Source organism: Hyperolius riggenbachi, chromosome 12, assembly GCF_040937935.1.
Source record: "Hyperolius riggenbachi isolate aHypRig1 chromosome 12, aHypRig1.pri, whole genome shotgun sequence".
Taxonomy (NCBI): domain Eukaryota; kingdom Metazoa; phylum Chordata; class Amphibia; order Anura; family Hyperoliidae; genus Hyperolius; species Hyperolius riggenbachi.
This window is the reverse complement of record NC_090657.1, coordinates 51,105,861-51,122,286: the sequence shown is the minus strand read 5'-3', so window position 1 is coordinate 51,122,286 and position 16,426 is coordinate 51,105,861. Positions and strand designations below refer to the sequence as shown.

The 16,426-nt window shown below is 45.0% G+C and overlaps 1 protein-coding gene across 1 annotated transcript in view; it reads left to right on the top strand.

Moving 5' to 3' along the window:
• The first annotated feature begins 533 nt into the window (after positions 1-533).
• The window catches only part of GSS (glutathione synthetase), a 40,492-nt gene continuing 24,599 nt past the window's right edge, over positions 534-16,426 (top strand). Inside the window, exons 1-3 of the mRNA XM_068263784.1 lie at positions 534-649; positions 8,013-8,148; positions 12,337-12,482. Coding sequence (XP_068119885.1) covers positions 8,020-8,148; positions 12,337-12,482 — 275 coding nt within the window. The 5' untranslated portion in view covers positions 534-649; positions 8,013-8,019. The remainder of the gene's footprint in view (positions 650-8,012; positions 8,149-12,336; positions 12,483-16,426) is intronic.

The following is a 16,426-nucleotide window of genomic DNA, read 5'->3' as shown; positions in this document are numbered from 1 at the left end:
TGTGCAGCGATTGCGTTCAGGTTTTTAAGAATAAATACATTGTATTTATTATTTTCCGGGTCAAAGAGTTCACTTCCTGACTTGTGTCAGGGAGAGAATAAAAAAAAATTTGCTCTGAAAAAGACCAGCTTGCAGTGGGGGGGGTGCAGACAAAATTGCTTGCGTTTGCAATTTTATGTGAACAAGGCCCCGATGTCCTTATGCTTTGAAGCATAAGGGCATTATACTGACAGCTGTCCTCACAGGGAAGGATGGGCAGACCAGAACTGCGTCAGAAGCACCTCCACTACACATGATATAATCACACATCTTCCTCACAGACAGTTACCACGCGCAGCTCAATTCTCCACTGCAGGTCAACGCGTACTACGCAAGACTCTCTGCCAGCTGATTGGACGCTGCTCACGCTCTGACCGCTGACCACACCCCCCTCAGCGGCTCCGGTGGGCGGAATGCACAGTCATGATGAACTGTTACCGCGCAGCCAATCAGGTCAAGCAGAGCTAGTTCCAAGCCTCGCTCTGGCAGCCTATCAGAATGGGGACGGATGGAGGTACTTCCCATGTGTAAAAAGATTACACTGCCTGGAGGAAAGTGAAGCTGGAATACATACAGAGTGCGAGAAGAATTGAGCGAGAAGTCGAATCTGGTGAGTAATAAGTTAAACATTAGAATTATCTGATTAAATGCTGCTAACTATACACACACACACACACACACACACACACACACACACACACACACACACACACACACACACACACACACACACACACACACACACACACACACACACACACACACACACACACACACACACACACACACACACACACACACACACACACACACACACACACACACACACACACACACACACACACACACACACACACACACACACACACACACACACACACACACACACACACACACACACACGTGTTCAAAGTGGATCTCCAGCCTGAAGTACAAATCTAGATTATTTTTTTTTTACTTTAGGGTGGAGATCCACTTTAACAGTGTCTGGGGAAAATAATATAGCCAATGTCTGTCTTGAGGTTTTGTAAAATGTGATTGTTGCAATAAATTTAAACAGCACCCGAGACAACGCTAGTAGAAGGATTTATACTTACCTGGGTCTTCCTCCAGCCCCCTGTAGTCTGTCTTCTCTCGGTCACCTCTGTTGTGCCGCTGTTGGCCGTGAGGGGACTACTGCACATGCCCCCTCATCGCTTTCCAGTGGCTGCGCTTGTACGCTTGTCCAGTTCGCTAAGACTATAATTGTGCTTGTGCATAACGCTACAGGAGCACGGTCGTTTGGGTGTGCAAGACTGCTCATGCGCAGATTGATCAACCTTTCCAATCTGATCATTGTGATCTGACAGAAATGATCAGAAAGCATCAATTGGGCCCATAAATAGAATAAAAATTATAACTAATCCTAGCATTTAGGATAGAATGCATCAGAAAAATGCTTGTTGACTGGCAACAGCAGCACTGTCCAATCCGATCGATCAGAACGTTGATTGTTTGTTAAAATTGCACCGTTAATCGACCTTCTGATTGATCGGATTGTACAGTGTTGCTGGTGCTAGTCAACTGCAAGCAATCATTTTGTCTATCATTTTTGCAGATGCTTTCTAGAAGAAATACTCATTTTAATTGATTCTTTCTGATAATTTCCATCTGATCAGAATTATCAGCCCGGAAGGGTGATCGTTCTTTTAAATTGCATTGATAATGGACACCTTTAGTCCACAGAGTCCTTGATTATATTATACAGCAATATTTATAAATAATGGCGTGTTTTGCTATTTCAGGTGTTTTATTTTAGGGAATTTAAAATAGGGTTCTGGTCAACATAGAACTGTACTTGCATTATTTGTTTTACACAATTTGTGACACCTCCAGTATGTACAGTGGAAGCTTATTACACATCTCCTCACAGCGTCCCTGTGCACGGCTGCATTCTTTTCATGCGCAGTACAGGAAAATCGATATGAGAGTGCGATCAGGATGTGTGCGTCTTGGGGCCCCGCATGCGCAGTAGCCTCCGACTGCCCGCGACCAGCCAGCTTTGAGGGGGTCGCTGCAGCTTGCTGGAGGGTTTCGAAAGGACAGCACAGGCACAGGATGAGTCCAGGAGCCGCTTGTCTTCAGGAGGACTCGGCTCCTGAAGACTTCCGAAGTCCCCTGCAGCAGGGAATTCAAAGGGGGAAGCTAGCGCTGCAACAAGGGGACCGGGAGAGGAGAGGGAAGGCTCTATAGGACCAAGAGCCTTCTCTCTCTGTAGGTAAGTATCTGGCTTTTTTAAAAGTGCCATTTCTCCCCTCTGCACCTCCTATATGGCCCCCAGTGTCCCCCTCTGTATCACCTCTGTGCCCTCAATGTACCGCAGCAAAATGTCATTTTACTGGTATAAAAAATATAAAAAATATTTCGTTAATTTAAAAAAAAAAATGATTTTCTCAAATACTACAAAGTCTTTTCGAAAAAAAAAAATTGACTGGCTCCTACAAAATCAAATTTCACATTTTTGGGCCGTCCGAATTGGCGGGTGGTTTGGCAGTTGGGGAATACCTGTATTTGCCATGTCTACCATAATAGACCCTGGAAACATTAGAAATCTCTTTTTCACATTTGGTAAACCACCTGAGTTTTTTTCTGCCATGTAACCTGGCCTAAGGTCCGGTTCACATTTGCAATTGCAATTTTGCAGTACAGTTTTTTTTTTTTTTTTTTTTTTTTTTTTAATTTTCTTTTTATGATAGCACTTTGGAATTTTGTGGGGAAATGAGAATTGCATCACGATTGCTAAGAAAATACCAGGGCTGTGGAATTGAGGAGTCGGAGCAATGTTGGGTACCTGGAGTCGGAGTTGGAGTCGGTGGTTTTAATACACTAAGGAGTCTGAGTCAGTAGTTGGATGATTTTGTATTAAATTCACAGCCCTGGTAAGTATTAAGCTAAGGAGTCAGAGTCGAGGAATTGGAGGCATTTTGAGTATCTGGATTTGGAGTTGGTGGTTTCATAAACTGAGAAGTCAGAGTTGGAGTTGGATGATTTTTGTGCCCACTCCACAACCCTGGTGGAAATGGTAGAAAAATAATTTGACTCCAACTCTGACTCCTCAGTTTATGAAACCACCGACTCCAACTCCAGGTACCCAAAATGGCTCTGACTCCCCAGCTTATGAAACCATGACTCCGACTCCAGGTACCTTAAATTGTTCTGACTCATTCACTCCGATTCCTTAGTCTAATACTTACCAGGCCTGTGGAGTTGATCCAAAAATGATCAGACCCCAAACCTCCAACTCTAGGTATCTAAAATTGCTCCGACTCCTCAGCTTTATTAAACCTCAGACTCCAGGTGCCCAAAGTTGCTCTGACTCCTCGACTTCAACTCCACAGCACTGGAAGATACTACATGCAGTACGTTTACAATTTCATCCAAATGACAATGCTTCAGTGTGAATACTGGTAGTTTTCATTGAAATACATTGCCATATGCTTTAGGCTGGATTCACAGTGGTCAGTTGCATAACTCACAAGTTATAATGACTGTGAACTGCAATGGAGACTGGCCATAGACTTTAATACAAAGCCTGCATGCAGCGAGTTAGAAAAACGCAATCCGTTACTGAGAACATTCCCATAGACTTGTATGGGCAGTGAGTTAGCATGCAGAATTATTCAGCAATGCAACTGAGCACTGTGAACAGGGCCTTACTGATCACCAGTGATCAGCATAGAGCTGACAAACGCTCCATTGTGAATGAGGCCTTTTCCTCCACAAGATGCCCAGAGGTGCCCTGTGCCCTTTTATAATCCTGTTTATAAGCCTTTCCTGGATCTCATCACTGGTCTGAACAGCTTCCTGGCGATAGTATAAAGTTCAGATTTTAGAGCACATGAATAGCATACTGTTTTCTTATAATATTTCATTTAACAGCATTAAGTTCTTGAGAAATGTGATCCCTGCAGGGGTTCCACCAGTCCTGGTTAATCCTCAGATATTTCGGCTTTTGTTTTGCTGTGTGAAGTTTATGTAACCCCCTGGCTGCCTTATCACCTTGTTCCAGCCCAGTCTCCCACGGCAACCGCCTCTGGGCCCTGTCCAGCTCTGACTCTCTTCAGTGGTAGCTGGACTACACCCCCGGATTATATATTACTACTGAGCCTGGGTACAAATTATACTGCACCATGACACAGCCTTACAAGGGTTAATGATTAAAGTACACACGTGATAAAAGTCTTTGGAAAATGACAAATCACAGACCAATTTTACCACCTCCATGTAGTATGAGAGCCATACTCTACACAGTCTATTCTCAAGCCGAGTACACCCATCAGATAAGAATCTTTGCAAACTGAGGAATTTATCTGTCGCATAGGTTTGTCAGGATAGTTTGATAGACTGATCTGTCTAAAGATGCTGTACACAAGCAAAAGATCAGTTCCTGCAAAATGCTTTCATGGTCAATCCTCTAGATTTTAAGCCTTCGGGCAGGGTCCTCCTCCTTTTGTGTCCTACCTGATCATGCACCTCCATTACTGTGCACCCATGCTATGCATCTGATGAACTCAGCTTTCCTAATCCCCATGCTCCCATCTAGTGATTAAGCATTACCTTGTACTCCTACTGTGCTGCGTGGTCTGGTTTTTCTTGTATTCCTGTATTGTCATATTGCTGTATGTCACCCTTAAAGGGAATGTCCAAGCAAAATAAAAAAATGAGTTTCACTTACCTGGGGCTTCTACCAGCCTCATGCAGCCATACTGTGCCCTCGTAGTCACTCACTGCTGCTCCAGTCCCCCGCCGCCAGCTTGCCGACCTCGCATTCCCGCTAGTGCAGGAACATTAACACATACATTTTTACGCATTACTGGTTCAATGCGTAAAAATGTACGCATTGAACCAGTAATGCGTAAAAATGTATGTGTTAATGTTCCTGCACTAGCAGGAATGCGTAAAAACATACGCAATGCGGCCCCAGACCTCCGAGGTCGGCAAGCTGCCAGCGGGGGACTGGAGCAGCAGTGAGTGACATCGAGGGCACAGGATGGCTGCATGGGGCTGGTAGAAGCCCCAGGTAAGTGAAACTTATTTTTTTATTTTGCTTGAACCTTCCCTTTAAATATTGTCTGTAACCTAAACTAATGTCCAGTGCTGCGTAATATGTTGGCGATTTTACAAATGCAATAAATAAATGTATCTGGAGATCTCATACACACCTTGTTTAACCTTTTCAAGACTGGCAGCTGAACCCCCCTTAAAGGGAACCTGAAGCGAGTAAAATTATTTAAAATAAACACACTCCTGTTCAGAGGCCACCCTGCAGTGTTATGGAGTCTTGCCTTGAACTCCTTACTGAATAGGTACTGACCCTAGTCAGGATTCGAACCCTGGTCTCCCATGTCAAAGGCGATGCCCTTAACCAGTACTCTATTCAGCAACTGAATAGATACACTTTTGTACACATTTGTCTACTTTCTGTTCTCCGAAGTGCTATTGGCCCAACATAGGTTACATAACCTGTCCCCTGTTCCTACTGGCCCACAAACCGCCCCCCCCCCCCCCCAGCTTGCCTCCTCCCCACTCATAGAAACACATTACTTGCCCATCACACAGCCCCCACCCCTTATGAACCATGCAATTGGTCCACCCATATACTCTTAGGTATATAAACCTTGTTCTCCAGACTCACCGATACAGAGGAGCTATTCGTGACCTTGAGACTTTACTGGTGAGTCTGTTTTACTGCATTTTACTACATTTGATTGCATTGTGTTTTGCCACCCTTATTTTCTCCCTAACCCCCACCCCACAACAGTCCCCCCCCCCCCCCTTTTCACTACGATTTTTACTCTTATAACAATCCCCGCACAGCCCCTCACCCCTCTCCCAATATACCTCTAACCACAGCATTGTTTACCCATTATTCACGTTAACATAACTGTACACCAAAAATCATCAGCACACATATACGTTGGTCTAAGGAGGCGCTATCTGTCTCTGTCTTTACAGTGTACTCCTATCTGTTTGTTGCCTGAGAAAGCGGGAACATACCTGTGAAACGCGTTGCACTGTTTGTTTTGGAGTATAATTAATAAACCTGTTGTCATAAAACTGACGGTATCTTGTCTGCTTCGGGAAGGCGAGTCCACCACCACCTTCTGAGGGATTTTAAGCCTTTTAGAACCTTTTATCCTGCTGGCGCCTCTGTTCACTCTTACATTACCAATATCCCCCCCTGGTGGAGGGGTTGATCCCCATTTTTTCCTTATCTACAGAGAGCGACTTTTAATCCTGAGTGAGGACAGGTCTAATCTCCTCACCTGCCTATACAGTGGATACCTAGGCGGTAACCCACGTTTGTGAGTATATACATTATATACTTTTCATTTCCAACCTCTTGTTTTGCATACTACACTATATTGGGCTCTCGGTATTTCTTTTGTCTTGATCATTATCTGAGAAATAGAACATTTCATCATATTTTCTATTATAATTACAGTTTAAATTCATTAGGAGTCGGAGTCGGTGCATTTTCTCCAGACTCGAGGTACCCAAAAATTGCTCCGACTCCACATCCCTGCTGCGATCAGGCCTGGATTTACCATAATGCATTGCAGGGACATGCCTACAGGCTCCTTATGAAGGAGAGGTGGCTCCCCTCCTCAAGTGTCCCCCTACCCATTGGGGGGCTACTTAAAACTGAGGTGGGGGCACATCTGGTTCCCTATACTTGGTTTGGGGGACATATCTACTACCTAGATTAACGGGGTTACCAAGTAAGGGGAGGAGGGATGCCTACCTAATATGGGGGTGTGGCCTGAGGTGAGGGGCGGGGTTTAGGGCACCTGAACGCCTGTGCCTACAGGCTCCTGAGCTGTAAATCAGGCTCTGCCTGCGATCGTGTCGGGAGTGCAAAAAGCAGGTGGCGTAAAGCCTATGCCGCAGTCAAGCTTAGGCAGCCTCAAGTATGGCGTAGGATCTACTATCAGCTGTCCCCAGGTGGTTAACGGACATTCATCTACATATCAGATCCACCAGGATGGATCTTCAGATCTGCAGGTGAATGTCCATTAAACAAGGTGTGCATAAGATCTCCAGATAACATAGACTTTGAATGCATTTTGCAGGAACTGATCTTTTGCATGTGTACAGCATCTTTAGGCCTCTTGTACACTGCCTGCGATTCGTTTTTTTTTTTTTTTTTTTATCTGATCCAATTAAAAAAGTACTGCATGCGGTTACGGTTTTTAATTGGAATCAAGAATCGGACATATAAAAAATCAGAATTGCATGCAGTGTGCAAGAGGCCTTATGCTGGGCATACACGGGTCGATGCACCCTTATCAATCGAGCCGCTGATGGCTCGATGGATAATTTCCGACAGGTCTGATGACCCGCCGGATCGATTACCCGCTCGATCCCGGCGGGCGGGGAATGGAGCGTAAGATAAGGAAGCGCCTGCGGGGACGAGCAGGAGTCGATCCGGCGGCTAATCGATCGACTTGTGTATTCCCAGCATTAGAAAGATCAGTCTTTCAAACTACCCCGACAATCTTTGTGACAGATAAATTCCTCAGTTTGCAAAGATTTTTATCTGATGGGTGTACTCAGCTTGACAATAGTCAAGGTAGGCTCCCCTACTGCATGCAGGTGGTAAAATTGATCTGTGATCTTTCATTTTCCAAAGACTTTTATCTCATGTGTGTACTTCGCTTTAGAATCCGTTACTGAGGCAGAAACCCATTCGAAGTAAAAGAAATACGGATTGTTTTTAACGTCCAGAATTTAGCATCTAAGAGTCGTACAGTGTTTTATCTGGAAATCTTGGTTTGTAGCTCCGCCCAACGATGCGTTGCCTAGGCTGTTTAGCTCTGTGGAATTCTCCACTAAATTGCAACAGGCGCCGTTTTCCCTTCAGACTCTGTTAATAACCAATGTATTTGCATGGTATTTGCATGTTATAACCCTCTGGTTTATTGCCTCCTCAGTTCCGGAATGGCTGCAGTGTGGGAGGATATATTCAGTAACCCGACACTCCTAGAGGAAGCTGCACCCATCGCAATAGATACAGCCCTACTGCAGGGTGTTGTTATGAGGACAAAGGACAGCCCAAACTCTTCCGATGTAAGCAACGACTGTGCTCTTTGTAAGCTGATAAACGTGTGGGACATTTGTTACAAAGTTACATCATTATTTGTGTTTAAAAAAAGACACGTCCGTTGAGTTCAACCAGCAAATAAGGTACAACACTAGCCTGCTCCCTCACATATCCCTGTTGATCCAGAATAGGTCGAAAAACCCTTAAAGAGACTCTGTAACAAAAATGTCATCCTGTTTTCTACCATCCTACAAGTTCCTAAACCTGTTCTAATGTGCTCTGGCTTACTGCAGCACTTTCTACTATCACCATCTCTGTAATAAATCAGCTTATCTTTCCCCTGTCGTACTTGTCGCCCTGTGTCTGGAAGGCTGCCAACTTCAGTGTTGTGGATCTGTGATGAACGCCCCCCTCCAGGCCCCCTCTATGCACACTCCCATGTGTGTTATTTACATTAGCCAGCTTTTCTCTGCTCTCTTATCTTTTACAAGCTGGATAAATCCTCCTCTGTTGTGAAAGGAGTCACATACTGAGGAATTACAGACATCAGCAGAGCTGTCTGCAGGAAGAAACAATCAGCATGTAACTTCAGTGGAAGATAGCTGCAGGGGAAAGAAACACACAAATTATCTCTTGAGATTCAAACGAATGCTGTATACAGCCTGCTTGTGGATGTATTTTCTATGTGTGGACCTACTGTACATCAACCTACTTCCTGTTTTGGTGGCCATTTTGTTTGTTTACAAACAAACTTTTTAAAACTGTTTTTGACTACTTTTAATGTGGCGGGGAGCGGCGAAATTGTGACAGAGGGGAATAGGAGATGTCCCCTAACACACTGGTATGTTTAGTGCGATTTTAACAATACAGATTCTCTTTAAGATGCCCATACATCATCTGATTGACCAAGATACAGATCTCTCTCTGATCGAATCTGATCTGGTGCCTGCCCATACACCGCAGGCTGATTCTCAATCGGATTCAGCAAGAAATCTCTCGGGAATTGGCGATGCCACATCCGCTGCCCTCTGCACTGTCCCCCTAGTGTAAAATGTTACCACCCCCGTGCACAGTGCAGTATACTTTACCTGTCAGTGTCCGCTGCTTTCTCTGTGCTCCATCCATATACACTCGCCCAACGTAGTTGCCAGCGTAACACAGGCGCCCAGGTATACGCCGGCACTCACGTGAGGTGCATGTATGTGGATGGAGTGCAGAGCCAGCGGCGGACACCGACAGGTAAAGTATGTACGCCCAGGGCACATTTTACACTAAGGGGGGCAGCACCAGGGGTTGTGTTGCACTCATCGCTCGCCCGGATATCACACGCCGTTACCCCTGCGGACCCGATCAAGCATGTTGGCCCTTCATCTTATAGCAGGTCCGATTGATACATGTGGCCCATTTTGGCCCGAGATTGGTCGCATCGTAGATCAGGCAGGCTCTTGGCGGCACCAATTTTCATCCGATGATAATAATTGGATGGACGTTTGGCCGCCAAGTTGTCTGATGTATTTACAAGGCATGGTCTAATTAGCCCTAAAAGGGAAACAAATCCTTCCCGACTCCAAATGCAGTCAGATAAAATCCCTGGATCAACACCACCAGGAATTACCTCATAATTATAGCCATGGATGTCCTTCAATGCAAGGAAAACATGCAAGCCCCACTTAACGATAGAGAATTTGTGCTTGAAAACTCACTCACTTGAAAACACACACGTATTTTTGCAATCTTTTTGGGGGGGGGGCATGCATGTTCATACATTTTTCTTTTCCGCAGCAGGTATTGTATATAAATATACAAAACGCGGAAGGTGACTGAAATGGTCTGTCATAATTTATTTTTAAAGAGGGCCTGCAACTTCAAAAAGGTTCCCTGGGGGTACTTACCTCGGGAGAGGGAAGCCTCTAGATCCTATTGAGGCCTCCCCTGTCCTTCTCCATCCCACGGTGGTACCTCCTGGCCTCCAAGACCACAGCCGACAAGGAAAGTCTGCTGTGGCACAGGCGCAGTAGAGCCTGCAATATTTACCTACCCCACTGCAGGCGCAGTAGCGGCTCTCCGCTCGGGGTCAGGCGGAAATATCCGATCCTGATTGAATCCGCTCTACTGCGCAGGCGCAATTCGCTATTTTTGCCTGACCCAGAGAGGAGAGCCCCTACTGTGCCTGCGCTGGAGCCGGGAAGGTACAGTGGGATGCGAAAGTTTGGGCAACCTTGTTAATCGTCATGATTTTCCTGTATAAATCGTTGGTTGTTATGATAAAAAAATGTTAGTTAAATATATCATATAGGAGACACACACAGTGATATTTGAGAAGTGAAATTAAGTTTATTGGATTTACAGAAAGTGCACAATAATTGTTTAAACAAAATTAGGCGGGTGCATTAATTTGGGCACTGTTGTCATTTTATTGATTCCAAAACCTTTAGAACTAATTATTGGAACTCAGATTGGCTTGGTAAGCTCAGTGACCCCTGACCTACATACACAGGTGAATCCAGTTATGAGAAAGATTATTTAGGGTGCTCAATTGTAATTTTTTTTCTCCTCTTTTAATTTTCTCTGAAGAGTAGCAACATGGGGGTCTCAAAACAACTCTCAAATGACCTCTGAAGACAAAGGTTGTTCACCATCATAATTTAGGGGAAGGATACAGAAATTTCAGCTGTCTGACTGTTTCCACCGTTAGGAGCATATTTAGGAAACTGAAGACCACAGGCTCAGTTCAAGTTAAGACTCGCAGTGGCAGACCAAGAAAAATCTCATATAGAAAGAAGTGACAAATGGTGAGAACAGTCAGTCAACCCACAGATCAGCACCACAGACCTACAACATCATCTTGCTGCAGATGGAGTCACCGTGCATCGTTCAACCAATTAGCGCATTTTACACAAGGAGATGGTGTATGCGAGAGTGATGCTGAGGAAGCCTTTTCTCAGCCCACAGCCCAGGCGCTTGAGGTATGCTAAAGCACATTTGGACAAGCCAGCTTCATTTTGGAATAAGGTGCTGGGAACTGATGAAACTAAAATTGAGTTACTTGGGCATAACAAGGGGCGTTATGCATGGAGGAAAAAGAACACAGCATTCTAAGAAAAACACCTGCTACCTAAAGTAAAAATATGGTGGTGGTTCCATCATGATGTGGGGCTGTGTGGCCAGTGTAGGGACTGGGAATCTTGTCAAAGTTGAGGGACGAATGGATTCCACTCAGTATCAAAAAATTCTGGAGACCAATGTCCAGGATTCAGTGACAAAGCTAAAGCTGCGCCAAGGCTGGATCTTTCAACAAGACAACGACTCTAAACACTGCTCCAAATCCACTAGGCATTCATGCAGAGGAACAAGTACAACGTTCTGGAATCGCCATCTCAATCCCCAGACTTGAATATAATTAAAAATCTATGGTGTGAGTTAAAGAGAGCTGTCCATGCTCGAAAGCCATCAAACCTGAATGAACTAGAGATGTTTTGTAAAGAGGAATGGTCCAAAATACCTTCAACCAGAATCCAGACTCTCATTGGAACCTACAGGAAGTGTTTAGAGGCTGTAATTTCTGCAAAAGGAGGATCTACTAAATATTGATTTCATTTATTTTCATTGGTGCCCAAAAATTAGGCATCTGCCTAATTTTGTTTAAACAATTATTGCACACTTTCTGTAAATCCAATAAACTTAATTTCACTTCTCAAATATCACTGTGTGTGTCTCATATATGATACATTTAACTGACATTTTTTATGGTAACAACCAACGATTTATACAGAAAAATCATGACGATCAACAAGGTTGCCGAAACTTTCGCATCCCACTGTAAATATTTACATGGCTGGCGTTCGGGCACAGCTAGCGCTGCCACCGTGGGATGGAGGAGGATGAGGGAAGCCTCGATAGGATCCAGAGGCTTTCCCCTCTCGAGGTAAGTACATCTCCCAGCAGGCATGTGACATGTGTATGCTTACAACACTGCTGGGAGATACAAACTGTTGCAGCCAGTCTGGAGAGAAGATGGCGCATCCCAAACGGACGGGGAACCAGAGGAGCGACACTCCACAGGTAAGTAATGGTGCGTCCCCCAACCCCCGCTCCCCAATTGGCACACTCAGTTTAGAACCTCCCTTATGGGGAGGTGAATTTAACATTTTATTTATTTTTATTTTTTTACAATGGTGCTCAAATCGCTTTAAGGTTACGTTTTTTTCCTTTAGGTTGTGAATTTTGCTCCCTTCACTCTGTTGCCTTCCCCGGTGCCCAAGTCCCTCTTTGAACAAGCTAAATCTGTACAGGAGGATTTTAACCTGCTGGTTGATCGGATCAGCCAGAACCCCACCTTTCTGGAGCAGACCCTTTCAAGGTATGTCAGATTCCATCAATCCATACTATTACATAAATGGATGGATGGTCCACGCGATGATTATAGATGCTTATACCTTTTAACCAACTGCATTATAGCTAGTATTTTTAACATTTTCATTCTCTAGAAATGTTTTATATTTTGGAACGGTAGACTCTGGCCCCTTAAAGTGTACCTGAGGCGTCGGGGGAAGGGGGCAGATGGGACACGTAGGCATGTTCCCTGCTCTATGCAATGCCTCTGTGTCCCCTCGCCACTCTCTTTGCCCCCTGTGCGGCGCGGTGTCACCCCCAGAAAACTCTGACAAGCAGCGTGTTGGCATCTAACTGGTGAAGGGGCGTCCCTTGCAGGAGAGGCACTCAGGTAAAAAAAAAACCCTCTGGCATAAGGAACACCCCTTCCCTCCTCTCAATGGCTCAGCTCTGAATCAACTCCGCCCATTCCCCGCCTCTCCCTGCCCCTCTGCACTCGGTGCTCTGTGATGAGACACACAGAGCCAGAGCTGCAGCATTGTTACCCCAGAGTAAAGTACAGGATTTCTGGCCCTAGGAGTGGCGGTAATTGAAGCTACCTGATCCGGCTAGCCCCCTGGAGCAGGTATGTTTTTGTTTTTTATTATTAAAAAGTTCTGGCTCTGGTCCACTTTAAGGACCAGTTTGAGTAGTGCGATTGGTTCACAGGGTGAGGAGCCAATGAAATTGGCTCTGGACCGGCGTATCGTACGGAGCTCAGCTTTCATTAGAGAGTTGACTGTAGTGGCGAGAAGAGCGGCCGGAGCGTGCAGCTAGAAGTGATTGAAGTCTATAAGGCAGTAGACAGCGCATCGATTTCAATCACCTGTACCAGCAAGAGGTTCAAAGGGAACGCCACAAAATGTTTTTATGTATTTTGTGGCTAGGTAAGCTAGATGCATTGCAAAATAGATGGGATACTGCAGGGCTATACAGTGGTGTGAAAAACTATTTGCCCCCTTCCTGATTTCTTATTCTTTTGCATGTTTGTCACACTTAAATGTTTCTGCTCATCAAAAACCGTTAACTATTAGTTAAAGATAACATAATTGAACACAAAATGCAGTTTTAAATGATGGTTTTTATTATTTAGTGAGAAAAAATAACTCAAAACCTACATAGCCCTGTGTGAAAAAGAAATTGCCCCCTGAACCTAATAACTGGTTGGGCCACCCTTAGCAGCAATAACTGCTATCAAGCGTTTGCGATAACTTGCAACGAGTCTTTTACAGCGCTCTGGAGGAATTTAGGCCCACTCATCTTTGCAGAATTGTTGTAATTCAGCTTTATTTGAGGGTTTTCTAGCATGAACCGCCTTTTTAAGGTCATGCCACAACATCTCAATAGGATTCAGGTCAGGGCTTTGACTAGGCCACTCCAAAGTCTTCATTTTGTTTTTCTTTAGCCATTCAGAGGTGGATTTGCTGGTGTGTTTTGGGTCATTGTCCTGCTGCAGCACCCAAGATCGCTTCAGCTTGAGTTGACGAACAGATGGCCGGACATTCTCCTTGAGGATTTTTTGGTAGACAGTAGAATTCATGGTTCCATCTATCACAGCAAGCCTTTCAGGTCCTGAAGCAGCAAAACAACCCCAGACCATCACACTACCACCACCATATTTTACTGTTGGAATGATGTTCTTTTGCTGAAATGCTATGTTACTTCTACGCCAGATGTAATGGGACACGCACCTTCCAAAAAGTTAAACTTTTGTCTCGTCGGTCCACAAGGTATTTTCCCAAAAGTCTTGGCAATCATTGAGATGTTTTTTTAGCAAAATTGAGACGAGCCTTAATGTTCTTTTTGCTTAAAAGTGGTTTGCGCCTTGGATATCTGCCATGCAGGCCGTTTTCGCCCAGTCTCTTTCTTATGGTGGAGTTGTGAACACTGACCTTAATTGAGGCAAGTGAGGCCTGCAGTTCTTTAGATGTTGTCCTGGGGCCTTTTGTGGCCTCTCGGATGAGTTTTCTCTGCGCTCTTGGGGTAATTTTGGTCGGCCAGCCACTCCTGGGAAGGTTCATCACTGTTCCATGTTTTTGCCATTTGTGGATAATGGCTCTCACTGTGGTTCGCTGTAGTCCCAAAGCTTTAGAAATGGCTTTATAACCTTTACCAGACTGATAGATCTCAATTACAGTACTTTTGTTCTCATTTGTTCCTGAATTCTTTTGGGTCTTGGCATGATGTCTAGCTTTTGAGGTGCTTTTGGTCTACTTCTCTGTGTCAGCTCCTATTTAAGTGATTTCTTGATTGAAACAGGTGTGGCAGTAATCAGGCCTGGGGGTGACTACAGAAATTGAACTCAGGTGTGATAAACCACAGTTAAGTTATTTTTTAACAAAGGGGGCAATCACTTTTTCACACAGGGCCATGTAGGTTTTGAGTTTTTTTGCCTCACTAAATAATAAAAACCATCATTTTGTGTTCAATTATGTTATCTTTGACTAATCGTTAACGGTTTTTGATGAGCAGAAACATTTAAGTGTGACAAACATGCAAAAGAATAAGAAATCAGGAAGGGGGCAAATAGTTTTTCACACCACTGTATGTGGAATGATCAGACCCCTATGGGTATATGGAACCGTAATCGCAAACAATGCTAGAAGCTACACACAGCTTTTCTGAAAATTTAATCCACCGAACACTTCCATTCATCTCAATGAGAGACGCGGTAGATACCAGCGCTAAACTATGTGGACAGACATCGGCAGCCGTCAATCAGAGCCGGCCCTTAGGCTGGTTTCACACCAGGACGTTGCGTTTTAGGGGACGTTAAGGTCGCATAACGTGCCCCTAACGCAATGCCTGGTGCTCTCTGGTGTGGACGTCGGAGTGAGCCGCGTTGTGCAGCTCACTCTGGCGTCCATGATACCGTGATGCGCACTCTTGGACGCATGCGGCATCACGTGGTCCCGGCCGGCCAATCGCCGCACAGAGTAGCCGCTCCAGGAAGTAAACACTGCACGTCACTGAGTGCAGTGAATATTAATTAGCCATGTGCCCGGCCGCTCTCCGCTCCTCCCCAACTTTACTGAGCATGTGCAAGCAGTCTAACACGGCTCTGCCGCGTGTAAAGTACTGCATGCAGTACGTTGTGTTATGGCGCAGCGTTACAATGTAACGCAACGTGGGCACTGTGAACAGCCCATTGATTTGTCATTGCTGTGCGGTGGGGTGCGTTACAGGCTGCTCTAACGTGCGCCTGTAACGTCCCACTGTGAAACCAGCCTAAAGCTAGATGTGATTATTGTGACCCGCAAGGATCGGGTATCAATCTCTCAGTGAAAGTTCTGAGCCTGATGCTGTACAGATGTTTCCTACCCTGTAGGCTAGTGACATTTCTGTTACTGTGGAAGGGGTAAGGGGTCAACGTTAGCACAATGGAGCTGGAGGATAAGGAGTCCCGATAGGGCTCTGCTTTTTCTGCTGAAGCCCGAGTGGGTCTGTGCTACTGCGCTGACGCAGTGTGGCTGCACTTTAGAGGTCTCAGAGCTGGAAGAGCAAAGTGTAGGAAGACTGGGGAAGCCTCTCTCCCGAGGTAAGCATCAAGACTTTTCCGTTTTTCAAATGTACAGATTTGCTTTAAAGCGGACCTGAACTCAGAACTTCCTCGCTGCTCTAAAAGAAAAAAAAACAGCATAATAACCTTTACAGAAAAAAAACATTTATTTGTTGCAGCTGATATAAATCTGCAGTGTGTCTACTTCCTGCTTTCATGGAAGCAGCCATAGGGTTAACATCCTGTGTTTCCAAATTGGCTGCTCTGCCTAGGCAGCCAGCTGACAGAGCTGAGAGATCAAATTACAGTTGTGATTAGTCACAGATGAGGGGTAATTAGACAGGCTAAAGTCTCTAAATACGAGTGGATTAATCTGTGTTTCCCATGTGCCCTGTGCAAGAGTTCAGGTCCACCTTAAGGTCAAGCCATTTTTT